At 38.5% G+C, this 27762-nt stretch overlaps 1 protein-coding gene across 1 annotated transcript; it reads left to right on the top strand.

Moving 5' to 3' along the window:
* The first annotated feature begins 7006 nt into the window (after positions 1–7006).
* BLOC1S6 (biogenesis of lysosomal organelles complex 1 subunit 6) lies at positions 7007–22769 on the top strand. Its single transcript, XM_061428880.1, has 5 exons — positions 7007–7212; positions 11285–11426; positions 16992–17079; positions 19027–19113; positions 19753–22769. Exons 1-5 carry the CDS (start codon positions 7131–7133, stop codon positions 19870–19872), a joined length of 519 nt encoding a protein of 172 aa, XP_061284864.1. The 5' UTR covers positions 7007–7130; the 3' UTR covers positions 19873–22769.
* Positions 22770–27762: the final 4993 nt, after the last annotated feature.

Below are 27762 nucleotides of genomic sequence, written 5' to 3'. Positions count from 1 at the left end.
CAGGACTGTCTATGGGACTTTGCCTATCTCTGTTACATATGACCCACACTAGCCTATCAGATCCCACTATATCCCACTGAATGCAGAGACTGAGGTACAGGTTGGCATATGGTCCAAGTAATTTGAGGTTTTTTAAAAAAGAGAGAAATAAATGAATTCTAGGAATGATTTGGCTTCACTTGGGAGCTGTAAAGACTATGAAAACCTAAAGCTATTGTCTAGAGAAAGCTGCTAGAGGGAAGCCAAATACAGAGGAAAGCCAAGTGGAGAACCAGAAAGAGAGAGAGATAAAGAAAGAAAGAAATTCCTGATTTTATTTGAAGAAATGAATATAGCTATCTCTGAAGCTGGATTAGCTCCTCATTTTTAAGTTCTTTGAGTCACTATGTTCCTTGTTTTTCTTAAGCAAGTTTGGACTTTTTCACTTGAAACCAAAAAGCTCCTAACTAATTCACCTAATAACTGTCTTAGCTATGATTGAACCATGTCTTTTGACATTAAATCCTTTGTTAATTCCACTGCTGCATACTCCAGAAAGATGTTCCTATCTATAAATGTCAAAACTGATAGGCTGTCTTTGTGGAAGATTTGAGAATGAAGACATTCTGCCCTGGGCTCCTTTCAAGTTTTCATTTAAAAAATTCTATTAAGAGAATGAGAAGACAAACCACAGACTGCAAGGAAATGTTTGCCAAAGACATATCTGATAAAGGATTGTTACCCAATGTATACAAAGAGCTAAACAACAAGAAAACAAGCAATCTGATTTAGAAATGGGCAAGAGATCAGAACAGATGTTTCACCCAAGAAGATATACAAATGGAAACTAAGCATATAAAAAGATGTTCTACATCATATGTCATCAGGAAATACAAATTAAAGCAACCAAAGAATACTACTACACACTTATAAGAAGGCCAAAATTCAGAATACTGACAACTTCATAAGCTTGCAAGTATATGGAGCAAGAGGAACTCTCTTTCATTGCTGGTGGGAATGCAAGTGGTACAGCCAATTTGGAAGATAGTTTGGCAGTTTCTTCCAAAACTAAACACACTTTTACCATATGATGCAATAATCTTGCTCCTTAGTATTTACCCAAAAGGGTTGAAAATGTATGTATGCACAAAAATCTACACCTGGATGTATACAGCAGCTTTGTACATAATTGCCAAATACTGGAAATAACAATGATGTCCTAGAGTGGTGAAAGAATGAGTAAACTGTGGTACATCTGGACAATGGATTATTACTCTGTGCCAATAAGAGATGAGCCATCAATCCATAGAAAGACTTGGAGGAACCTTAAATGCATATTGCTGAGTGAAAGAAACCAATCTGAAAAGGCTACATACTATATGAGTTCAAATATATGACATTTTGGAAAAGGCAAAAATATGAAGTAAAAAGATGAGTGGTTGACAGGAATTAGAAGGGTGGGAGAAATAAATAGGCAGTGCACAGAGGACTTTCAGGACAGTGAAACAATTCTGCATGATACTCCAGTGGTGGATACGTTATTTTACTTGTCCAGTTTCAAAGACTATACAACATGAAGAGTGGCTCCTAATGTAGACTATCAACTTTGGGTGATAATGATAGGTTCTTTTTAAAAAAAAATTTTATTTTGCACTGCTGCTGCTGCTGCTGCTAAGTCGCTTCAGTCGTGTCTGACTCTGTGTGACCCCAGAGATGGCGGCCCACCAGGCTCCTCTGTCCCTGGGATTCTTCAGGCAAGAACACTGGAGTGGGTTGCCATTTCCTTCTCCAATGCATGAAAGTGAAAAGTGAAAGTGAAGTCGCTCAGTCGTGTCTGACTCTTCGCAACCCCATGGACCGTAGCCTACCAGGCTCCTCCGTCCATAGGATTTTCCTGGCAAGGGTACTAGAGTGGAGTGCCATTGCCTTCTCCGATTTTGTACTGGGGTGTAGCCTATTAACAAACAATGTTGTGATAGTTTCAGGTGATCAGTGAAGGGACTCAGCCATACATGCACATGTATGATAATTATATGTTAATGCATATTCATCAATCATAATGAATGCAGCAGTCTAGTGAGGGACATTGATAATGTATGTGCAGGAGTAGAAGATATCTGTACGTCCCTCTTAATTTTACTGTGAACCTAAAACTGCTGTTAAAAAAAAAATCTATTTTGGACTGGTGGTCCAGTGCTTAAGAGTCGATCTATCATTGCAGGAAACAGAGGTTTGATCCCTGGTCTGGGAAGATTCCACATGCCACAGGGAATCTAAGCCCGTGTGCCACAACTACTCCATGCTGTAAGTCGTGAGCCACAGCAAGAGAAGTCACTGCAATGAAAAGCCTTCGCACCGCAACTACAGAGTAGTTCCTGCTCGTTACAACCAGAGAAAGCCTCTGAGCAGCAGTGAAGACCCAGTGTAGCCAAAAAAAAAAAAAAAATTTTTTTTGTGAGTCTATTTTAAAATGTCAGAGGCCATTGCTTTTGACCTCTGCATATATTTTACAAACTTTCTGGCGGCAAGGTTAGAAGAATGGGTTGGTGAAATAATCCATGGAAGAGTATGTTTTCTGGATAAGGCAAGAAAGGAGTGATGGAAATGTAGCAGAGTTACCATGGGTGGAAGAATTTTAGTACTTTGCTGATGTGAAAGAATATTTCTCAAGTAAATATAAGAAAAGTGGTTAAAACTGCTTAAGACACATTTTCAGGTTGGTTCACCATAGACAAAATGGTAAACTGTTTTGCTTTAATGTCCCAACTTCTCTGATTTTCTACCTCCAATTCCCTTCTTTCCTTTTTATTATTTTGCAAGCACAGCACGCTATATGAATGTTTTCAAATTTTCAACACTTTAATCCACTAGAAGGAAAGGTCACGGGCTGTAACATCTCTCTCTTATATATCTTCCTCCTTTCCACCCCTTTTCTTCTGCAGCCCCTGGTCCCTGCATTTTTCTCACTTGAATCTTTTTGTCCTCCCACCTCCATTCTTTCTTTCATTTTTACAAAAGAATGGGGAGCGATGAAGGGAAGGGACAAGCAAATCCTGTGAGAGAATTAGGTCAAATTAGGACAGTTAAAAAAAAAATTGAATCAGCGTATCCTAAATATAGGACACCCTGATGAATAAAAGGAATAGAAAATATTCATGTATTAACATTTTTTTCCTTGACTCTGATATCTAGCTACTCCCCTTATGTTAGCAAAAATGATGTAGTAAAATTTAAGGAAAATGGCAAAACTGAAAAATAGAAAAAAGATTTTGTGTATTTATTGCAATAGGTTTGCTTTCCCTCTTTTGGAGTTCAAGTTTCTTGAAATCCAATGAATTTCTTTTCCTTTTGCTATGAATACATACAGCATTTAGCTCTTTCTGGATATCATTTCTTTGGACTAACTTCTCCAGAGCAATATGACCACACTTTGTGTTATTTTTTGTCTTTGTAAGTTCTTTTGATCTAAAGAATTATACAACACCTTTCTCTTTTTCTCTCTTTTTCTTTAATCTATGTTATTTTTGTTTTCCCCAAAAGTCAGCATCTTGAGGTCTTTGAGCCTTAAGTATATTCTTGTTACTTATGGTGTTTTTGTTTTTCCTGTTAGAAGGTTTAAGTAATATTTGCTCTGCATATTACATTGACTTGTCCTTCAAGATATAGCTTAGATTAATTTCCTGTATTAAGTTTTAAAATTTTCTCTGGTTATCTTCCATTCATGCACTATACAACTGCACACCTGTGGCTGGCTGAATAATGCCTTCCCCTCCCCTGCAAGTGTGTTCACTTTCAATTCCCCAGAATCTGTGAATATTACCTTACATGGTGACAGGAACTTTGCCGATGTGTTTAAAAAGAACTATGATGAGATGGGGAGACTATCTTGTTATGCAGGCAAGTTCAATGTGATCACAGGTCCTTATGAGGACCAGAGGATCAGAATAGAGGAGGAGACGATGCAACAATGGCAGTGGAGGGAGGAAAGGCAGTGTGAGGTGGGGTCATGAGCCAAGCAATGTGGCTACCCTCCAAAAGCTAAAAAAGATAAGAGAGAGGATTCTTTCTCAGAGCCTGCAGAAGTAAGTAGCCCTGCCAAAACCTTGATTTTTAGCTCACAAAGGCTTATTTTGGACATTTGACTTCCAGAATTGTAAGGTAATAAATTTGTGTTGAGTTAAGCTACCAAGTCTGTGTTAATTTGTTACAACAGCAGTAGGAAACCAATATGACATCATGATGTATTTTATATTCTTCTAGGTCTGTCCACATAATTTAGTACTTTACCATCATGCTCTCTAATTCTACTATGTAAATGCTAGAATATAAATTCCTGGTGGCAGCAAGAAGAATTTTTGCCTTTTTTTTTTTTAAATGACACCCTACAGTGCCTAGTCCAATCTCAGGTACTCAGTTATTTTAAGTGGATTATAACTTTGGTGCATAAAAGAGAATGGCCACTACCACTGGGGAAATTAAAGGTACTTCAAAAGATGTATATAACTCAATGAACTGTTTACTTCTTTGGTATTAAATTCCAACCTTTTGGTTTTGAGAGGTGTTACATGCAGTACTCGGAGAAGGCAATGGCACCCCACTCAGGTACTCTTGCCTGGAAGATCCCATGGATGGAGGGGCCTGGTAGGCTGCAGTCCATGGGGTTGCTAAGAGTCATACACGACTGAGCGACTTCACTTTCACTTTTCACTTTCATGCATCGGAGAAGGAAATGGCAACCCACTCCAGTGTTCTTGCCTGGAGAATCCCAGGGAGCGGGGACCCTGGTGGGCTGCCGTCTATGAGGTCGCACAGAGTCGGACACGACTGAAGTGACTTAGCAGCAGCAGCAGCACATGCAGTACTAAGTACACAGTATTTGATTAATGGAGGCTGGAACACAGAGTGTCCTCAACAAGGACTACATGCATTGAGTTGAAATCTGTGGGGATAAAGAAGAAAAAGAAAAGCAAAGCAACGTGGGTCTGGCATAAAGTCCTCCTTGTCATTTTTGTCACACTAAGTAAAGTTAAAATGCTTTAAAAGAGCATTACTTCTTTTAAATGTTCTTTTAAAAAAACATTTTAATGTTTAATTAATTTCATCTATTAAACTTAAATATCTAGTATTTTAAAACCCAAGTAATATGCTTAATACTGTGCTAAGAGATAAAGAGGTTACAGACAATTCATTGAACAAGGGTCTATTCCAAAAGGTTTTAGTATCTGGTTAGGAGATAATGGTGACAATCAACTAAGGTTACCAGGATTTATTAAGTGCCATCTCATGTAATTCAGAATTTGGAGATTACAGATACTTAGAATCTGGGGCTGGAGAATCAATACTTAATTCAGTAAATATTCATTTAGAACCTATTTGGTGCTCTGTGAATAAGTTTCTGTTTGGAGTTTGCAATCTGATACAGGAAGTCAACAGAAGTAACTAATACAAGAATGGATTAAGTGCTAAATAGCAGGAGGATGCTTTGTAGTTGGGAAAAGGTTATTACTGTAATTCCTGAAAGCAGAGTTGAAAGGGGAGGAAGAATTGTGAATGATTTTACAGTAGTTATTATTTTGGCCAAGCCTTGAAAGATGAGTAAGACTTTGAAAATAATAAAATATTCCATGCATGAAAGGGCATAGTTTTGGGGAGTATGCTCAGATGAAACAAAGGATGTTTGAAAGACAGTGCATTATTTTATTATTCCTATTCCTATTACTTTCCAAATGTTATTATTAACAAATAACCACAAACTTAAGGCAATACAAATTTATGTATTATCTTAGAGTTCTGTAGGTGAGCAGTCCAATACAGATCCCACTGGGGTAAAACTGAGACATGGCTGAGTTCCATTCTAGAGGCTCTAGTGGTGAATCCACTTCCTTCAATTTTCCAGCTTCTAGAGGTCACCGCAATTCTGGCCAGTAACCCTCATCCTTTACTTTTGAAGCCAACATTGCATCTCTCTAGTCATTCTTCATAGTCACATCTCCTCCCTGACTCTCTTCTTCTGCCTCCCTTTTCCAGGATTGAAGCCCCCTGTGATTACCTTAGGTCCACTCAATAACCTCGGGTAATCCATTTTACAGTCGCTGGGACTAGCAACCTTAATTACGATTTTGTAGTGAAACAACATATTCACAGGTTCTGGGGATGAAGTCTGTGGACATCTTTGGTGAGGGCATTGTTCTGCTTACCACAGGTAGTAAGGAGCACCTAACCCTGAGAGGAGAGAAGGCCAAAAGGGGAAGGGGTGTAAATGCACTGATAAGGTAATTGGGGAGCAAGTTTCTGAGGCTTGATATAAATTCTCATTTTTTTTTTTTTTTAAACAGATTTGCCTGTTGAATAGAAAATTGTTTGGACAGGCAATTTGGAGGTGCAACATTAGGAGGCCACTATTACAGTTTAAGTGAGGGTGTCTAAAGTAAGGAGGTAATCATTTTATTGGTCTGAGGCAGGTTCTGTCCATTTCTGTTTTTCATAAAAATTCATGACATCATCCCATAGGATCTCAGTAAGTGCAGTTTACGGTAATTTGGCTGAATTTGTTCAGTAGATATTAATAGATGCTACAAGCCAGGCCGTACATCGTTCACCTACAATCAACAAGAGGAGAGATGAATCTTGACAAACTCCTAGTTAGCAAGGCTGAAGAGAGCTAAACGTGAATTTTTAATGGGTTCAAATTGCAGTCCTTAAGGTATTTCTTCAATAAGGACACAAAACTGAAAAGCTGCGCCTGGTCTACTGATCAAAGTCCGACTGCTGGCCCAGGCTCAAAACACAGCTCGCTGGTCTTGGGAGACCAACCTAGCCTCTTCCAGACACCGCCTTTTTCATCCCGCCCCACGACCACCAGAGTCAGTGACTCGAGCCCCGAGGCTGCTGACTTATCAGACTCCCAGTCCCCACCCCACTAGCACTTCAGCTGGAACTCCTAGAATCCCCGGAGGCGGGGGCGGGGAGGATAAAAGGCTGTGGGGGCGCAGGCCCGCGGTCACGTGCCCCTAGCCTGCCATCTTCCGCTGTCGTCACTTCCGGGTGCGACCGTCGCTTCTGTCCGGGTGGGCTCTGCACGCATTCGGTGCTTCCTCACTGCGTCTGACAGTCTGTGCAACTGCCCCTTCCCTGTTCCCAGCGGGAGGGACATGAGTGTCCCTGGGCCACCTTCCCCGGACGGGGTCCTGGCAGGGCCACCCGAAGGCCTGGAGGCCGGGGACCTGACGCCGGGTAAGTGCTATTGGGCGGGGCGGCGGTCTCACCCAAGTGAGTGGGTCTCAGGGCTGCCCAGCGGGAGTAAGTTGCTTTCAGCAGCTGCTGACCCGAGACTCTGGCCGCGGCGCGGAATAAGGGAACCTTGCCTTGCCGGCCTTCCTACCCAGAGGAGGGGGCGGGAAACGAGATCTTGTGGGTGGATGGGAGTGGGAAAAGATGGCGTTTGGGGTGCTGTTCGTGGGGGTTGAAAGTGAAGCAGTTCTGAATTTGCTTATTGACTCTAGCACACTGTTGGCTATTTGTTACAAGTTAGTGGCTGAAGATGGATTTGCCAGGATGATTGGTTTGTTATTCAGAGAGCTGAGGTATCCGATATTACTGACCACTCACTCATGAAATGCTTGTCTTGCTTGTTGACCTTATTGCATCCCTGTTTCATCCAGCAGTCTTTCTCAACCCGAATTCAAGGAAAGATTTAAACCTGAATGACCTAAGGCGTCTGTTGAATGTAATGAATCGACTTGTACTGCATCCGTAATGGTACTATGTATGTGTATGCACCATCCTTGGGAGAATTGAGAAACAGTTTCTGTGTTCTGTGGTTCAGATGAGGAACCCTAGATAAGAAAGGCTGCAGGACTTTGGACGTGCCTTTACTTGTACTTCCTGTCCCAGAAATATAGAACTTACCGCGAAATAGTGCTCTCAGGTCTTTCTTGGTCATGCTTTTCCTCAGTGATCTCCGTCTTCACACACACCTTCATAAGTTGCTTCTATAAATATGACTTCCTTGTATGTAAATGCAGATTGGGTCTCTCTGCTGCTTGCTCCTGCATCTGCTTTCTGGGTACTTTAACACAGTCATTTTGCACTAATCTTACCCTACAGCATGTACTTAAATGTAGATGTCTGATGCTATTAATGGTGCCAAGTCACGATCTCTTGAAACTTTGACATTATTCTTAACTCTTTCCTCCCACCCCTATCTATTCCAAGGGATTCTACCCTACAAGTTCCTTCTCCCCTTTGTATTTTCACCCTTTAACAATAACAGTTGTAAGGCTAGTCCACCTCCAGTCTCTTACTCTTCCATCCCATCTATCACACTGTCACATCACTGCCCCAAGATATAGGCCCCATCATGTCATTTACTTGCTTGGAAACCATAAATGGCTCCTTACTAAATTAAGGGCCAAACACATTAGCTTGGCACTCAAGGGTCGTCATCGCTGGCCGCATAGTCTTAGAGCTCACTACTGAACATCTCTCATGCTCCAGACACCCCAAACTAACCTCTCTTTTCAGAGCAATCCTATGCTTCTTCCTTTACTCCTGTTGCATCCCTTCTTCTCCAGTCTTAGAATTCTTCCCCATTTGGAGATAGCCCTCTGTAGGTTGTTGGTGGAAGTGTAAATTGGTGCCATCTCTTAGGAAGGTAGTTTTCCAATGTCTGTTAACAAATGCATAAACCCCTTGTCCCATTAACCTAGTTCTAAGAATTTATTCTACAGAAACAGTGACATGAATATGCAGAGACAAGCACAGCTCACTGCAACATTGTTTGAAATAGCAAAAAGTGAAATAGATGTCTTACTTTCTGTAGTGCTGTAACAAAATAACATAGACTGAGTGGCTTAAACAGACATTTATTCCTTGAAGTTCTGGAGGCTGTGAAGTCCAAGGTGTAGGTGTGAGCAAAATACGTTCCTCGTGAGGACACTCTTCAGATCTTGCAGATGGCTGCCTTCCACTGTGCTGTCACAGGGTGGAAGGAGAGAGTACTGGTCTCTCTTCCTCTTATTTTACGGCCAGTAATCCCATCATGGGGGCCCTATACTCACACCCCATCTAAACTTAATTATTTCCCAAAGACTCCCACCTCCAAATACCTTTACACTGCAGGTTAGGACTTTAATGTATACATTTTGGGGGAAGACATAAACATTCAGTCCATAACAGCAGGGAACTGGTTAAACAAAATATGGTGGAGTTGTATTATGTTGAAAACAATGGAGTAAATTCATATATGTTGATACAGACGATACCTGAGATACATATTTATGAGAAAAGTTACAGTATAAGCAGTATTTCATTTGTGATAAAAACAGGGTTTAAGCCTGAGTTTGCAAAGACAATTTCTTGAAGGCTATTTAAGAAAACTCCAGAGTGACTCTGTCTGGAATAAGATAGCGAGAAGGCATATTTTTACTTTTCAGGTTATGCCCTCTTCTATTGTATTTTAAGTTTTTTACAATGAGTAACATTTAAAAAGAAAGAAAAAAGAAAGAAATGAAAATTCTATCCCATTCTTCAAGCTTCAGCTCAAATGCCCACACCTCCTTTAGAATTGTTCCCCAATATCCCTGGTGAAAGTAGTCTTTCTCTCATCCAAGGGCACCTCTCACATTCTCTGATTGCCCTGTATTGAGCCCTTTCAGGGAAGGGGACTTGCCTCATTATTGTTGTGACCTCAGAAACTAGTGCATACAGTATACGTGGAGCAAAAGTTTCTTGTCTCTGACAATAAAGTACCTTGAACTTAGGGAATAAATGTGTGTAAAAAGACAAGTAACTTAGACTCTTCCAAATACTAACCAGAAGTCTGGGGTTGGGGTGGGGGGGGAGGGTAGTGTCTGTGAATTAAAATGTTTATATAGAGTAAGGAAGGTGTATTGGTTGTTTTTCCTTAAGGTTGAAATATTCTTATTTGTTTCTGCTTATCTGTGATACTTTTGTTTTCTATATTTTTTTAAAGAGAGTTGCTGCTGTTTGCACTATTTTGTAAAGAAGGCTTTAACAATGGCATGAATCATCAGATATATTTTATTAGGTTCCCATCTGATGGTACATCAATGGCAATATGTGTACCTACTTCACTTTTCCCATTACATTTTTATTTCATTTGTGGAGTGCTTCAGTTTCTAGCTAGCTCTTGTTTTAATATTGCCTTGCAACCTAGGGAAATCCAGTTTGTTCATGTGTTTCTCAGGATCCAAATAAAAACCATGCTATTTTATTTTGATCTCTAAAAGCTAATTTTGAATATATGACAGCATGTTGTTTTTCTCAGTCTTGCCAAAATTTAAATCTGTGGTAAAAACTGTACTTGGAAAAGAGCTATAAACAGTGTATTGTGGTAAATGTATTCTATATAATGACCTAATTTGATATTATAGGTTATTACCAGATTATGATTAAAGATAGGTATTTCAGAGTTTAATATTAATTTTAAAATGCTTTGGACTACAGTTTTAATAATGTGACCATTCACCATTTTTTTTTTTTTTCCATTCTAGACCCATGATTCTAAAATCTTACAATTCACTGAACCCTATTTAGAAAATGTTTTGTATCTTTCTTGGTACGAGTAGTGATTGATGGGTATTCATATTAGACATTTTTGAATGCCTGGCACAGTGCTTACACTGTTATTATTCAAAGGAAGAGTATGAAAAAAATATTTCCTGGCATCATGTCTGGATTTACACAGGAATGATTACTATACACTATTTTCTATGATAAATTAAGGTACTGAATCTCAAGAGAGGAGAAATTCTTAGAAAATCTCTCTCCTGCTCTCTGACAGCTGACAAAACAACTGTCCTTTTACATGTAAGTAATATATCAGGCTATCTGCAAAATAAATGTTCATCCATTTCAATCCATTGAATTGAAAAAAATATTTTTAGGCATTGCATTTGAAATATGTATAATTTGAAAAAGAAGAATTTCTTGCTTCCATTCAGTGATTATTCCTTCCTTTTAGGACTCAGACTCCTTTAATAATTCATTGAAAACTCTAAATCCTCTACCCTGAAAAATACATAAACATGGAAATTGCATGTGTTAATGTTCTTTTAATCTAGACCTAACCTTGTGCTAGTAACTTAAAAATATTTTTTGAGTGTTCATAGCTTAATTTATAGAGGCTTCTCAGAAGGTAAAAATTAAAAAAAAAAAAGATACAGTATACTGTGTGTGTGTACTCTGAGCTCCACTGCCAGCTTCCTTCCCCCCATCCCTACTACTCTCTTATCCCTGTGTCAGTTTAAAAGCTTCCTAAATAAGATTTTTTGCTCGGGGACAGGTTTAAGTGACACTTCTCCAGATGAAGGGTTAATAGAGGACTTGACCATAGAAGACAAAGCTGTGGAGCAACTGGCAGAAGGCTTGCTTTCTCACTACTTGCCAGATCTGCAGAGATCAAAACAAGCTCTCCAGGAACTCACGTGAGCTGACAAAAACCACTGATGCCCTCATCTCTCCTCTGGCATGGTCATAATTTACTGTATAAGTAAAGTATATATTGTATTAGGGATAATACTTTATAGCATATAATACAATAGAGTATTTCTTTATCTTTTGTGATAGCAAATGGACATGGAGTAATTAAATTACACATATACTATACTGTAATTTAAATGTAAAAAGTGACATGAATGCTCCTAGAGTATTTGGTGTCTTCTAAGAAGTGATTAGTTTTGGTTTCTCACCACTATTTTAGGAAAGTACTGTCTCTTGGGAATGTTGCAAATGGGTTTATATCTATTTCTGAGTAGAGTTGCAAAATTGTCTCCATGAGAGTCACATTTGTTTTCTATTGTTGGTTCACATGAGTTGCCAGAAATTTATAATTACCTCTTTTTGAGATGACCCATTTCAGTCCTAGTTAATGGAATGGAGCTCTACTAGCTAACTAAAAGACTGGGGAATAAGCTAAGAGAGGAACAGGATAAGGGAGAATGGAACCCATAGTGTGTGATCAGAGTGTGAACCCAGAGTGTGATCAGTATGCAGAAATTACACTCTGACTTTATCAGTTCCCACCCAGAAACAAATAACCTGAGTTTCTAATTCCTCTTGGGTTAGGACCTCTCTGAATTGCCCACACTGGCCTATTATTTCTTTTTTGTGGGGGTCAGTTTTAAACTCGCCATGAACAGCTGCTGCTTACTCTTTGAAAACTGATCTCACTAGCCTTTATTAGGGCAAAAGGAGAGGAGTAATCAACAACTGTGTCCATTTTGTAAATATTAGTAACCAATGTTACAATCCTTGGGTTTGAAGATGATAAATGAGTACAAAGATGATACTGTGTTCTATTACATGTGGTACCCTACTGTAGTTAAGGGAGTTTGTAACATTCTTAGTTTTCTGCTAGTTCCAAGTGAGATATTTTTTTATTCCTTGTGTGTGTTATGTCTTGTATTTTAACACCAGTCAGTGCTTGTGGCAGAAAAGTCATAAAGATTTTGTGAGTGAGTTTGGATGATGTATGATAGACTGAAGGAGGGTAAGCAACTCTGCAAGCAAAGCACATCTAGATAACACTTTATGTATAAAAAGCTGGGAATCAAGTAAATAGAAAGTGTAATTGGTGAGGACATTGGCTGAAATTTAGTGTTTGAACACGACTGAGCGACTTCACTTTCACTTTTCACTTTCATGCATTGGAGAAGGAAATGGCAACCCACTCCAATGTTCTTGCCTGGAGGATCCCAGGGACGAGGGAGCCTGGTGGGCTGCCGTTTATGGGGTCACACAGAGTCGGACACGACTGAAGCAACTTAGCAGCAGCAGCAGCCCCATTTATCTTCTTAGGCATCTGGACAATGATGATGAGGATGATACTAATTTCAGCTACTATTTATAACAGTTGAATATGATAAATAAGCAGTTAGTAAAGTTCTTAAGTGTTAAGGAAAGATAAGCGCTCAGTATGCCAGCAAATTTGGAAAACTCAGCAGTGGACACAGGACTGGAAAAGGTCTGTTTTCATTCCAATCCCAAAGAAAGGCAATGCCAAAGAATGTTCAAACTATCGCACAATTGCACTCATCTCCCATGCTAGCAAAGTAATGCTCAAAATTCTCCAAGCCAGGTTTCAACGGTACGTGAACCGTGAACTTGTAGATGTTTAAGCTGTATTTAGAAAAGGCAGAGAAACCAGAGATCAAATTGCCAACATTCGTTAGATCATCGAAAAAGCAAGAGAGATCCAGAAAAACATCTACTTCTGCTTTATTGACTATGCCAAAGCCTTGGACTGTGGTGGATCACAACAAACTGTGCAAAATTCATAAAGAGATCGGAATCCCAGACCACCTGACTTGCCTCCTGAGAAATCTGTATGCCGGTCAAAAAGCAACAGTTAGAACTGGACATGGAGCAACAGACTGGTTCCCAATCGGGAAAGGAGTACATCAAGGCTGTATATAGTCACCTTGCTTATTTAACTTATATGCAGAGTACATCATGAGAAATGCTGGGCTGGATGAATCAAGCTGGAATCAAGATTGCTGAGAGAAACATCAATAATCTCAGATATGCAGATGGCACCACCCTTATGGCAGAAAGCAAAGAAGAACTAAAGAGCCTCTTGATGAAAGTGAAAGAGGAGAGTGAAAAAGTTGGCTTACAACTCAGCATTCAGAAAACTAAGATCATGGCATCTGGTCCCATCACTTCATGGCAAATAGATGGGGAAACAATGAAAACAGTGAGGGACTTTATTTTTTTGGGCTTCAAAATCACTGAAGATGATAACTGCAGCCATGAAATTAAAAGACGCTTGCTCCTTGGAAGAAAAACTATGACCAACCTAGACAGCATATTAAAAAGCAGAGACATTACTTTGCTGATAAAGGTCTGTTTAGTCAAAGCTATGGTTTTTCCAGTAGTCATGTATAGATGTGAGAGTTGGATTATAAAGAAAGCTGAGCACTGAAGAATTGATGCTTTTGAACTATAGTGTTGGAGAAGACTCTTGAGAGTCCCTTGGACTACGAGGAGATCAAACCAGTCAATCCTAAAGGAAATCAGTCCTAAATATTCGTTGGAATATTCATTGGAAACTGATGTTGAAGCTGAAACTCCAATACTTAGGCCACCTGATGCGAAGAACTAACTCATTGGAAAAGACCCTGATGCTGGGAAAGATTGAAGGTGGGAGGAGAAGGGGACGACAGAGGATTGGATGGTTGGATGGCATCACCGACTTGATGAACATGAGTTTGAGTAACCTCCAGGAGTTGGTGATGGACAAGGAAGCCTGTTGTGCTGCAGTCCTTGGAGTCGCAAAGAGTTGTACTTGACTGAGCTACTGAACTGAACTGAGCTGAAGCAAACTTCAGAGAAAGAAAAAAGAAATTTATGGGTCAAGTTAAGAGCTTTTTAGACCGTCCCATTGATCAGTGTTTCTGTTCTTTCAGTAATACCATGCTATCTTGATTTTTGTAGTTTCTGTAATGAAATTTGAAATTTGGTAATGTAAGTAATATAAGTCTTCCAGTTTTATTTTTCTTCTGTATGTCTTGGCTAGTCTGGGTCTTTGGCTTTCCATGTGAATTTTAGAATCAGTTTGTTGACATCTACAAAATAACTTGCTGGGATTTAGATTGAGATTGCATTGACCCTATGGATCAAGTTGGAAGAATTGATTCTTAGCATGTTGAGTTTTTTATTCCATGTACTTAGAATATCTCTTCCATATTTAGATCTCATTTATTTCTTTCATTAGACTTTAATAGCTTTTGCATATAGAGCCTATATGTATTTTGTTAGATTTATACCAAAGTATATTTTATCTGACAGGGATTATTGTCAGTGGTATTGATTTTTTATTCTAAGTGCATTGCTGGTATGTATGAAAGCAGCTGACTTTTGTATATTAACTTTGTATTCTGAAACCTTGCTGTATTCATATATTCATTCCTGATTTTCTTCTGTTGTTGATTCTTTGGGATTTTCCACATAGGCAATCATGTTTTCTGTGAATGAAGACAGTTTTATTTCTTCCTTTCTGATTGTGTAGTTTTTATTTCCTTTTCTTGTCTTACTGCATTAGGACTTCCCATACAGTGTTGCCTAGGATTACTGAGAGTGGACATCCTGATCTTTAGGTGGAAAGCATGTAGTTTCTTACTAGATGCTGTGGCTTTTTTTTTTTTTTAAGATATTGTTTATCAAGTTGAGGAAGTTTCTCTCTTCCCTATTTGATGAGAATGTTTTTAATCATGAATGTGTATTGGACTTTGTCAAATGCTTTTTCTGTATCTGTTAAGACCATATGATTTTTCTTCTTTAACCAGGTGATGTGGTGGGTTTCATTGATTGATTTTCAAATGCTGAACCAGCTTTGTGTATTTGGAATAAATCCCACTTGGCTGTGGTATATAATTCTTTTTTACACATTGCTGGATTTGATTTGTTGATATTTTGTTGAGGATTTTTGCATCTATGTTTGTGAAGGATAATGTATAGTTTTCCTTTCTTGTAAACTTTTCCTTCCTTTCTTCCTTTAGTTTTCCTTCCTAAAGTTTTCCTCCCTTTCTTGTCTTTATCTGGGTTTGACTTTAGGATAATGCTGGCCTCATAGAATGAATTGGAAAGTGCCCCCTTTGCTTCCATTTCTAAGGGAGAGGGTGGAAAATTGGTATAATTTCCTCCTTAAATGTTTGGTAGAAACTGTCAGTGAAGTCATCTTTCCTGGTACTTTCATTTCTGGAAATGAAATGGAGTATTATAAGTATAGGCCTACCTAGATTATCTGTTTCTTCTTGTGTGAGTTTTGGTAGTTTGTGTCTTTCAAGGAATTAGTCATTTCCATTCTGAGTTATCAAATTTGTGGGCATAGAGCTATCTGTGGTATTCCTTTATTATCCTTTTTAACGTCCATGGGATAAGTAGTGACGACTCCCTTTCCATAAATTATGTTAGTGAGTTGTGTCTCCTCTTTTTCTTTGTTAGTCTAGCTAGAAGGTTATCAATTTTATCAGTCTTTTCGGAAGAACCCACTTTTGATTTCTTTCTGTTTCTGTTTTCCAGTTGTAACACTGTGTTTTTGCTGTCCTACTTGTCTTGGATCATTGACTTGCTGAGTTCTCCTCTCATCCATTCAGTGTTTCACCCTCTGTTATCTCCAGTCAGAGCTGAAGGGATACTTATGACCTGTGGGGTTTGTGTGCTGAATGAGGAGATGTTATAACTGACCTTCAGTCTCTTCATTGCTATTTCTTTTTATCATTATTGTTCTCTGTTTAACATAGTTTTGCAAGCACATCATGTCATACCTTTGTTTGTCTATATTATTCTTCACAGTATTTAATTAAATGACCACCCCCGACCCCCACCCCGTGTCACTTATTCCTGTGATCCTAGCATTGGTTGATCTGGAGAAGAATATCAGAGAAGTTGGTTTCTCTTCCTCAATAGAAGGGTTTTTTTTTTTTTTTTTTTTTCCAATAGAAAGTTTTGAATCAGATTTTAATGAGAAATCTTAGAAATTACCTGATGTGACCTTGTTACTTTGTAAATGAATTTAGGTCCAGAAAAACTAAATTTCCAAGATCACACAACTGGTTATTATCCCTTGATACTGCATTTTCCCAGCTCTAATCTGAGAATTCATGACTTCTTTTCCTTTATGGTAATGTTACAATTTTAATATATATAAAACATCAGATTCTTGGGCAAGATAGTATAAAAAAACTTTTTCAGGGATAATACAGAGAGTTGCTAGAAATAAGTAATAAAGTTTATAAAGTGATAAAGTAAATAAGTCTGATGTTACTGGAATCTGAAATTGAGGCCAGAATAAAAGACATATTAGTTATCAGAATGTGGCTTTGGAATATTATTTTGAAAAAGATTATGTTAAACTAAATAAGCGTTGGAAAGTCAATAATTTCCAACCTAATCTACTTTTAACATTAACCAAGATGAATGTGATTCCTTTTACTGAACAGTCACTTAAAATATATAGAGTTTATTTTGGCTGTATGCTTTTGTTTCAGACAGAACCAAGTTGTATTATTAGACACACTGGAACAAGAAATTTCCAAATTTAAAGAATGTCATTCTATGTTGGACATTAATGCTTTGGTAAGTATGATTTGGGGGTTTCCCAGGTGGCTCAGTGGTAAAGAATCACCTGCCGATGCAGGAGCCACAGAAGATGTGGGTTCAATCCCTGTGTCGGGAGGATCCGTTGGAGGAGGAATTGGCAACACACTCCAGAATTCTTGCCTGGATAATCCTGTGGATAGAGGACCTTGATGGGTTACAGTCCATGGGATCACAGAGTCAGCACTTACTCTCAAGTATGATTTATTTGACAACAGCTTAGAGACAGGTTGTTTTAGAAATAGTTTTATCCTCCCAATTTTGTACTTATGTATGTTTGAGATTTTTTTTCTCTAATTTTTAAAATTTAGAATGTGTTGTTTAACGGTAAACCTTGATTTACTTTATTAGATCTTCTATTGTCTTGAATTGTTAACTTTCAAATGTTAAACTTGTGATAGGAAATCGAACTTGTATATGAAAGTCTGGAGTAGATCTGCTCATAAGTAAAGACTAATAAAGGAAAGTAAACGTAAGGAATTTTGGGGGTGCTGTTTTTCCCCTTAAGGAAGACCATCTCTCTTTATCAAGTACATGGTTTTTAAAATTACCGTTTATTTAATTGTATGGTATTTTTGTAATGCATCTGATCTGATAACAAATTAATGCTGAAAGAGACTGACTGTCCTTCATGGACCCTTTGTATCTTTGAATATAAGTGACAACAGTTGAATTTCACCAAAAGCTTTTTAGCTTTTTGATGAGAGGAACTGATACACTTTATTTTAAGAAATGGAGAATTGACAGAAATAAGGAACTTGTGGCTGCCTTTCTCTTTACCCTGAACATTAGAAATAGTGTAGTTTGCATGATTTTGTGGGCTTTCATATATATGTCAAAAAATGGACTTTTCATTGGAAAAATGTGGCTGATTAATGTTTTCCTTTTATAACAATCAAAAATCAAGTCCACCTTCTCTAGTGTTAGGCAGTGACGTGTGGTCATAAGTACAGTCTCCTAGTCAGTAGTCCCTGATTTGTGAAGGAAGTGGGCAAAACCCACCAACTTTTGTATTTCCCACTGAGTTCATATAGCAGCAGAGCACATATTTGTTGAATGAGTTAAGGATAAATGAAAGAACCAAGCAGATGTAATACTGTTGCTTCCATATGAAGGGGCAGAAACTAAGTCTTTTTCCTTCTCTCAGCCCAAGAGTGGTTTTGATTGTCATGTAGGAATTGATAATAGAAGGCCAGAGAGAGAAAGAGGGTCTGTAAGCTCTCGAGCTCATCAAACTCTGACTTTACTTGTAGCTACGTTAAGGCTGCTAAGCTCACTACTGACAAATCTTTCGTTTTTGTTACCTGATCTTCTCTCTCTGTCATCTTGCTTCCTGAGAAAGAAGTGCTTTTTTCCTTCTCTCCTATCTCTGGCTAAAATGGAAAGCCTGTACATCATTCATTGGGAAGAAAAGTGTCCTTACAGAGGTTATTCTCCTTGGTCTGACTTCAGAAGCCCAAAGAACATGACCAAACTTGTCCACAGCCTTCTCAGGGCTCTCTGGCCGCAGCTTGGTTTTTCCAGATGGGAACTGTCCTGTGCACCCTGCTTGGTCTTTCCCTTGTAAAGGCAGTACAGAGTGTTTTACTTTTCTTGAATGAAACTGGTAACCATTGTTGGATAGTCTTACTAAAATTTCAGGATTATACTGCATGTTTTTGAGGCAAAATGTTATTTGTACAGAATATAAATGTCTGTTTAGTAACTTTTTAATCAATCTGAACTGAATCCAGTATTCTCAAAAGCCCTACTAGGGGTTTAAATTAAATTTGAACTTTTGGAATTAAAATGTGGAGATAATTAAAGCTTCAAAAGTTTTGACTAATTTAGGAAGAATGAACTATAACTTAGATATTGGTTTATTTATCCATTTTGATATTTCAGTCTGTTTTAAGTTGACTTTTCATTTTACTTTTCCATCTTAAGTTCACTGAAGCTAAACACTATCATGCCAAGTTGGTGAATATAAGAAAAGAGATGTTGATGCTTCATGAAAAGACATCCAAGTTAAAAGTGAGTTGAAAATTCTTTTACAGTCTTTACAGAAGTAGAGGATTGTCTCTTTTTCTTCAGAATTCATTTTCTGACTTTTTATATATTCATATACAAGCACATATTTAATTCATGGTACATTAGTTTCTTTTAAAACACATTCTTATGAACCCCACTGGGCTTTTCTACTAATAGCTGGGCTAGTGGGCTCACATTCTCTGAATATGTCACTGTAATTGTCATTTAATAGGAGTTTTGAGTAACAAACTTTTTGTATCAAGGAGACTTTAAATTACCCAGAACATTAAAAATTGTGAATCACTATATTGTATACCTATAACTTATATTGTACAGCAACTATACTTCAATAAAAAAATTGCCCAAGACGAATTTAAAAGTTAAATATGAAATTTATTACTATATAAAAGCACCATTACTTAAATTTTTAAAAAAAGCTTTTAAAGGTTATTTTCCGTTTCCAGTTATTACTAAATACTGGCTGTATCCCCCTGGGTACAGCACACCTTTGAGCCTGTCGTACACCCGGTAGTTCGTACCTCCCACTGCCTCTCCCCATAACCACTAGCACTACTGCTTTTAAACTAGGCCATAACCTACAAGCCTTTTGTTCTCTTGGCTTTTAATTTTTTTTTGACTTAGAAAAGAGCACTTAAACTGCAGCAGAAGAGGCAAAAAGAAGAGTTGGAAAGGGAGCAGCAACGAGAGAAGGAATTTGAAAGAGAAAAGCAGTTAACTGCCAAACCAGCTAAAAGGACGTGAGAAGTCAGATGTTTGTATCCTTCCTTTTCCTGTTCATGTTCTGGATTTAAGACGATCTGGTGTAGAATTAATGTTAAGGTAGTGCCTTATACCACTGTGTTCTGTTTTGAAATCCTTTTCCAGGAGTGCTGTCTCTCTTCATTTCAGCCATTCAAGAAGCTTTTTTTCTAAGTAGAAGACATAATGTTGCCTGGTTTGGGTATTTGTATATTTGGATATTTGTATTCAACTTTGTTTTGCTTAATTTTTAAATTCATTATTTTGGCCTTAGGTCATTTATAAACTGAAAAATGGTTTGATTGTTTTAATAGTCTAGACTCTTTAAATGGTTAAAATTTATTATGCTTTGTTTAGCTTCTTAAAAACTGTGGATTTGAAAGTTTCACTTTCTTATTTTATGAAATGATTTGCCTTTCTGACAATACAATACTGGGTTTTGGCAGTTGCCTTTTCATTGTTTGGTTAAGAAATGCCAACTGTTTAATCACATATGCCACTGGAAAAGAGGTGGTATAAGCCTTTGTGAAGAACATGATAGAAAAGTATGTACATAGGAAATATTAGCATCTTAGACATAGGATAGGCGAACAAGATGCCATAGAGGTTCCACTGACCATATACTTTTCTCTGTTTCCTAACTTTGTTGTTGCTGTTTAGTTGTTATGCGGTTCTTGGGTTCAAAGTAGATTATATCTATTCCTAAAGTTGGGTGAGGGTGGTGTAGCTTTCACACAAATGCACTTAAATATTCATAATTTTTAGTCATCACACTCTGTGAGATATAGTTGTGAAGTTGATAAGATAATGAACTTGACTTCCCAAGTGGAAAGTGTTACTGCTGTTTCTAGCTATCCTCTGATTTGCTGTGTGGCCTTACGTGTGGTTACTTTTTTGTGCTTTAAAAAAAAATTCTTAAAGTAGAATTATACATGGCAACTATCCATTTTACAGATAGTGACAAAAATGGTAGAAAACTAGTAAATAGCTTCTTCACAAAGGAAGCAGCATGATAACCTTGGTGTTTTCTAGATCTACCCCCTCCCCAGTATTAAATGTAGAAATTTATTATGTGAGGGAAATATTACGAAGTTTCATTATTTTAAATTGAGAGTGTATTATTCACTGTTTTAGTATTGTTTAATATCCAACTGATGTCCAATCTCTGTTACACAGAGACTGTACAGAGTAGGTTGGGTTACAGATTATGCTTAGAATGTGTGTCTCTCATAAACTACATTACTTTAATGGGCTGGAAGCACCACCTCTAATCACATCCCAGGATGGAGAAAGCATTTAGATTTACGTTAAGTGCTAAGAACCAGTCTATTTAAAGATTTTTCCTTCTTTAGTGAATTATGATCTAACAGTTCACTTGACTTTGACCGTATGTGTAAGAGTAGAAATATATTTTATTTTTAAAGGCTAAGTGTTACCCTCAAAACACTAGTTAAAACTACAGGGGTGGCAGGATCATGAGTACTGGCAGGACGTCACCTAAACTGCTGAATGTGCTCATTCACAACCCGACAGATCTGTGCATTGTTTCTTAAGAGTGGTTTGTGGTCCACCTGCAAAGATTATTTGAAATACTGGTTCTTGGATACCACTCTCAAACTACTGAAGCAAATCTGTTTGCTTTTCTTTTTTTTTCCCTGTTTTTTTAAAAAGTTTTGTCAAATGACTCAGATGTACTTTATAAGTTGAGAACCACTGGTCTGGTGATCCAGGGCAGAGTCTTCTAGTCTAGGCTGCATATTATCACCTGGAAGCTTAAAAAAAAAAAAAAAAAAAAAGTTTCTGGAAGATTTTTACTCATTAGTTCTTAGATAGGGCCCATGCACATTTTAAGGACCCTCCTAGATATAAGTCTGATTCAAGGAACCACTGGTTGAGATTTTGTAGTGATTTAGATTTATAAGGAATAAAATAATGTGAAAGCTACCCAGTAACTCTTGGGATTACTCTTATGAATAAATTCTTAAACTACTGCTTTTGATACAAAGTCACATTTAAGACTGAAATAAATAGTCAGGAAATAGGTATAGAATTCTGGTAAACTGAATTTTTGTGATCTATTTTAAAATAGATCATGTTTATTGAATGAATGGCAAGGTACATGTATTTTTAGAAATGTATTTACATTTTGAAAATTTCTTAAAATGTCGAGAATATGTATTGGCATCCACTATTTTTGGGGCTTCCCAGGTGATGCAGCAGTGAAGAATCTGCTTGCCAATGCAGAAGACTTTTGTAAGAGACTTGGGTTTGATCCCTGGTTTGGGAAGATTCCCTGGAAAAGGAAATGGCAACCGACTCTGGTATTCTTGCCTGGAAAATTCCATGGACAGAGGAGCCTGGTGAGCCCCAGTCCATGGGTTTTAAAGAGTCTGACACTACTGAATGACTGAGCACACAGCACTATTTTTAGGTCAATTGTAAAACAGAAGTACTGTTACCTTGGTAATTAAAATCTAAAACTTTCACTGTATTTCAGTAGCATACACACATATCTTGTTGACTAAAACTGAGCAGAACCCTTAAATTAGTCTTGCTGTTTTTTGTACAAAATAATGAATTGGTACTTAAGTTGAAAAAAATTGCCTTTGGTGTTTTGTTTGAAAAAAACTGCCTTTGTTTTGATTATGTTTGTATATGTTTCAGGACGTATATCATGCACGTACTAAAGTGATGGGAATTAATTTTGTATTTACTTTGCAGGAAATATCTTGTAAATATGCAAGACATTGAATGTAGTATGGATTGTGTCCGCAGTGAGCTTTTTGGTGGGTACAGTTTATACATGCCAATTATATACCCTCATATACTTGTCTGATTTTGAGCTTGTAAAAATGAGAACTCGTTTTTACACATTTAATAAAGAAAAAAAGGTCTGTGAATTATCCAGTATCATCTCTCAAGCACTGGTGTGCACACAGCACTGTACACTTCACTTTATGTACTTTATTCAGACATTCTGTTCCTTTGCTTTCCTCTCCTGTCATCTTCCTCTCAGTGTTCTCTGTAGGTGTGTCACAGAATGACTGGTGTGCTCATGAGATCCTTTTCGAAAAGATGATGGCAAGTGTTACGAAAAGATTCTAGCTGAAATAACCCAACTTTATAAAATTCTTCTCTATTTGAGAATAAATTATACTTTCAGTGGTTTGGTAAAAAGTTCTTTATGAAGACCATATATAGCCTATGGAAACTCCAACTATGATAGAATATTTTAGGTCAAATTTTTTATTTTTTTAAGCTGGTAGTCCTTGGGCCTCTGGAGGAGGGATTTCTGTGGATGGCTTTTGAAAGAGACATGAATTCTCATAAATTTCTCACAGAGATTTGTATATATGAGTTTCTCAGGATTGAGTCTACAGATTTCATTAGATTCTTTTACATATATATATATATATAATTTCCTCTAAAGCAGTGATTTTTAATCATTAACATTCAGACCTCACTGTGTACATATTTTAAAAAGTAGTTTCTAGGCTTTCCTTTTGAAGGAAGATTGTTCCTATGTTATATATTTGTTCAGAAATTATGCTTGTACAGGTGACTCAGACATTTAAGACTTGTTCTGGTTTAGCTCTGCTTGCATGTATGAGGCCAGGTGTCATCTAGTCTTCAGGTTAACATTTGAGTGAAGCTATTCAGTAGGTTTGTTTTCAGAGCCACTAAGAGTGTTTAAGGGAGTAGTCAAGGGAGACGGTTCTAATGACTAGTTTAAAAAGCACTTAAAGGAAAAATTCCAAAGAAATACAGGGTAAAGGAAGGGCAGTCAAAGAGAAGATAAGTAAAATTTGAAATGGGTTGAGTATGGTAGTTGAGTAAGAGAAAAGGAAAGGCTAAGACTGAAATAGAAGGGAACAGTGATGTATCTTTTGTGAACCCTGAAATAAGGGACGCTTATAGGCATGTGAAGAATAATAAATCAATAATATTCACCTGTTTTAGGTTAACATCTCTCCCCGCCCCCCCCCCCCCGCCCCAGTCCCTTCATCTTAAACTGAAGAAAAGGTTGTAGCTAGCTGTTCAGTCTGGTGTAGATCATGCATATTCCCAAAGTGCTTCAGGAGGCTTGCAAGGCTCAAATCTGAGTAAGTGTACAATAGGTGCTGCTCACTTTCATTCCAGATTTGGCTTTTATTAGGACTTTGAAAAAGAGAGTCAAAAAAGCATATTGAATTTGGTACAAGTGAATGAAAACAAAATCTTAAAATCTGATTTATATTTTAGTCTCATCTAGAAAATACCTTCACAGCAACATCTAGACTGGTATTTGTCCAAATAACTATATAACATGGTCTAGCCAAATTATCAGAGAAGGCAGTGGCACCGCACTCCAGTACTCTTGCCTGGAAAATCCCATGGATGGAGGAGCCTGGTAGGCTGCAGTCCATGGGGTTGCTAAGAGTCAGACATAGCTGAGCGACTTCACTTTCACTTTTCACTTTCCACTTTCATGCGTTGGAGAAGGAAATGGCAACCCATTCCAGTATTCTTGCCTGGAGAATCTCAGGGACGGGGGACCCTGGTGGGCTGCCGTCTATGGGGTCGCACAGGGTCTGACACGACTGAAGCGACTTAGCAGCAGCAGCAGCCAAATTACTGGGGCTTTCCTGGTGGCTCAGACGGTAAAGCATCTGCCTGCAATGTGGGAGACCTGTGTTCAATCCCTGGGTTGGGAAGATCCTCTGGGGAAGGAAATGGCAACCCACTCCAGTACTCTTGCCTGGAAAATCTGTGGATGGAGGAGCCTGGTAGGCTACAGTCCATGGGGTTGCAAAGAGTCAGACACAACTGAGGCAATTTACCACGTAAAATTAGCCATCACAGTTGAGACTGAATTGAATCTAATAGAGATAAACGGATACTTAAAATGGCTATAATAAAAACCTGTATTACATAAATGCCAAATAGGGAATATTAAAAAGATTAAGTTCCTGAAATTGTAACATGGTTTAGGAGCCGGTAATCCTTGGATAATCCAAGCCATTGCTTCTATTCCTGATTACATACTCTACTAGATTTAACAAGATAGGCAGTCCCAAGATCTTGGGAGTAAAATGGGCTCAGAGATAATGTGTGTACTAGGCTGTAGAAGAATTGATGCCACATCTATTGTAGCATTATTCCTTCTGTATTAACTACGGGTCTGTTCAGTTTTCTTAAAAATGGCGTCAAGGAATAGGTAAATAGTTTTAGGTAAATAGGTAAATAGAAAAGACTCAATGGATGAACACACCTTAGACTTAAAACCGGATGAAACACAGGGGACACTGCTGCCATCTTGTGGTACTGTGCTCCCCTAGTCTACTAATTCTGTATTGTCTCAACTAGTTTGATGAAGTTTGGCCTAAGCATTTTCAACTATAGTTTTTTTGTAAGTCAAGATTTTCTGTATGATCTGAATTTTTGTTTAAGCAGTGAAATGTTTGAAAGTGATCTGTGAAATATTTGATAAGGTTTAAAATTACATTTTTCTAACTTTTTGAATCTTTTAGTTTGATGTTAGGCTTGAAGTTTCTTTCTTTCTTTTTTTTTTTTTTTCTTCTCCAATCATATAATTTGTCATCATCCACCAAGCTTGGAATCCTGTTCTAAGAAAAGCATTCTAGGCCAAAAATAGATCTGATTGTGGGCAAAGATCCCAAGAGTTCTGTGCTTTGATTCACCTGACTCTTCCCCTTGGTCCTTTGTTGATAGGATCTGGGGTGAGCACCTGGCCCAAGGGCAGCCAACCCGTGGGCTCAGAAGTGGAAAAATTAGTCTGGCAGTAAAAACTCTGGCTAGATGGGGACATAGAGAATCTCTTTGGCTTAGTCAGTTACTGTTTTGGGAATATGTAGATCAGAGTACTCACTTTTAGTACTTGAAGGAGAAATGAGAACATACATGGAAACAGAACAGCTGAGTGTTATGGGTGAGGGGAGGAGTAGGGGTCCATGAATTTCTGCTTCTGAAATGGGACAAGGTCTTAGGCCTCTCAAAATGTCTTGGATCCCGAGAGCTATTTTCCTGTAAAGGCTTTGTGCAACCTGGGTGCTGGGTTTTTCTTAGCTTCCTATGGGCTTTGATTACTGGGCTAAGATTGCTATTTTCCACAGATATTTTACAGTACCACCCTTCTGTTCCCTACTTCCCTTATTTATGAGACAGCCTTAGCAGTTCTCTATTTATTACAACTTTAAGCATCTAACATTGTCATTGTCTCCTGGGTTGCTATAGCATATTATATTTTTCAAAATGTTTTAATGTGCATTATCTAGTTTCATAAGGAACTCTGGCTTCCCAGGTGGTACAGTGGTAAAGAATCCACCTGCCAATGCAGGAGACGCAAGAGACCTGGGTTTGATCCCTGGGTCAGGAAGATTCCCTGGAGAAGGAAATGGCAACCCACTCTAGTCTTCTTGCCTGGAAAATTCCATGGACAGAGGAACCTGATGGGCTACAGTCCATGGGGTTGCAAAGAGTTGGACTGAGCACAAACGCATGATCTAATTTAATAATAAGGATGCTGTTTAGGAGATTATGTGTTTCCATGCCTGCTAATCCAGGAATTCAAGGCGGAAGGCAACACTGGCCAGCGCCCGGGTGAGTCCTGCGACTAGCCCACACTTGTTCTCATTGCTTGCAGCGTTTGTTTCTTGTTTTGTCCAATTTCTTAGAGAATTCTCATCTCTGGCTGGATCCATAATCCCACGTTCGCTTCCAGCTCATTCCCAAGCCTGAAGTTCAGAGCTCCAGGTCGGTTGAGCATCTGTCACATGCCAGGTGCTTTATACGTGTCATCTTGTAACAGCAACCTTAGGAGTTGCCACCCAGCACCATATCCTTACCCGCATTTTATCGATGAGGACATTTTGCAGTTGAGGACAGCTGAGACACACTGAGTCTGAGTAACTGCCCAGATCACACAACCACAGTTGGTGGAGTGAGATTTGATTCTGGGAAAAAGCCAAAGCTACCACATTGCTGGGGAGTTTTCCTGGGCCAGAGACCCTAGGAACAGAGAGAGAAATAGGCTTAGGAGTTTTACTTTAAACCTTCTGATAAAACTATTCCAATGATAGGGAATCATGTGGACCCACCATTTCATCTGCTAATTTGTTTAATCCAGTTTGATGATATTGGAAGAAATGGAGGAGGCATGTTTTCCTTGTTAGGAGAGAGCCTAGTGGGAAGAATGCGCAGAACTCTTTGGTTTTCCTGCAAGGCTGTTTTAATTCTAGACTGACTGTGAAGCTCCACATTTACTCAATAGAAGCAAGCAACAGTGAAACCACCTGGCTGAGATGTGGCTCGGAAACCTTCCTTTCAGATGCTGGTGCTGCTGGAGTCAGGAAAGGCAGAGCTGCTGGGAGAAGTGAGCGACTGCAGAAGGGCCAGAGTGTTCCCTTTGCAGCTGCTTTTGGACATTTCACTACCACCACCACCTTGAGAAAGCTATCATGGATGTTGCCTTGCTGGGCCTGCATTGCTGGGTCTTCAGCTTATTGCCCAGTTTCATTTCTTTGTGCATCTTTATGGCTTTGGGGAAAGAACACAGGATGAGAAGCCAGGTTCTCTCACTGGAGGCTTCCAAGCAGTTCATTTCCTGTCAGGGGTAAACATGCAGATACGGGGTGATCCCTGACTCTTCCAGCATTAACATCATGAGATACCTTGTATCCTATGGCAGTCAATGAATGTAGGCTTATGGCTGTTGTTTTCACTTGATGATGGTACCAGTCCATCTGCTTGGTACAGTGGCAGCATTTAGGCAAAAGCATTCATCACAGATGAGATGTTTCTAGCCTTTAACTACCTCACAGCCTGGGCTCAGAAGAATCCTAAGGTCTGTGAATTTACCTTTGCACAGTGAGGGAGCTGGGAAGAGATCACTTC

Source organism: Bos javanicus, chromosome 10 (assembly GCF_032452875.1).
Source record: "Bos javanicus breed banteng chromosome 10, ARS-OSU_banteng_1.0, whole genome shotgun sequence".
In the NCBI taxonomy this organism is placed as follows: domain Eukaryota; kingdom Metazoa; phylum Chordata; class Mammalia; order Artiodactyla; family Bovidae; genus Bos; species Bos javanicus.
This window is presented reverse-complemented; position numbering and strand designations above follow the sequence as displayed.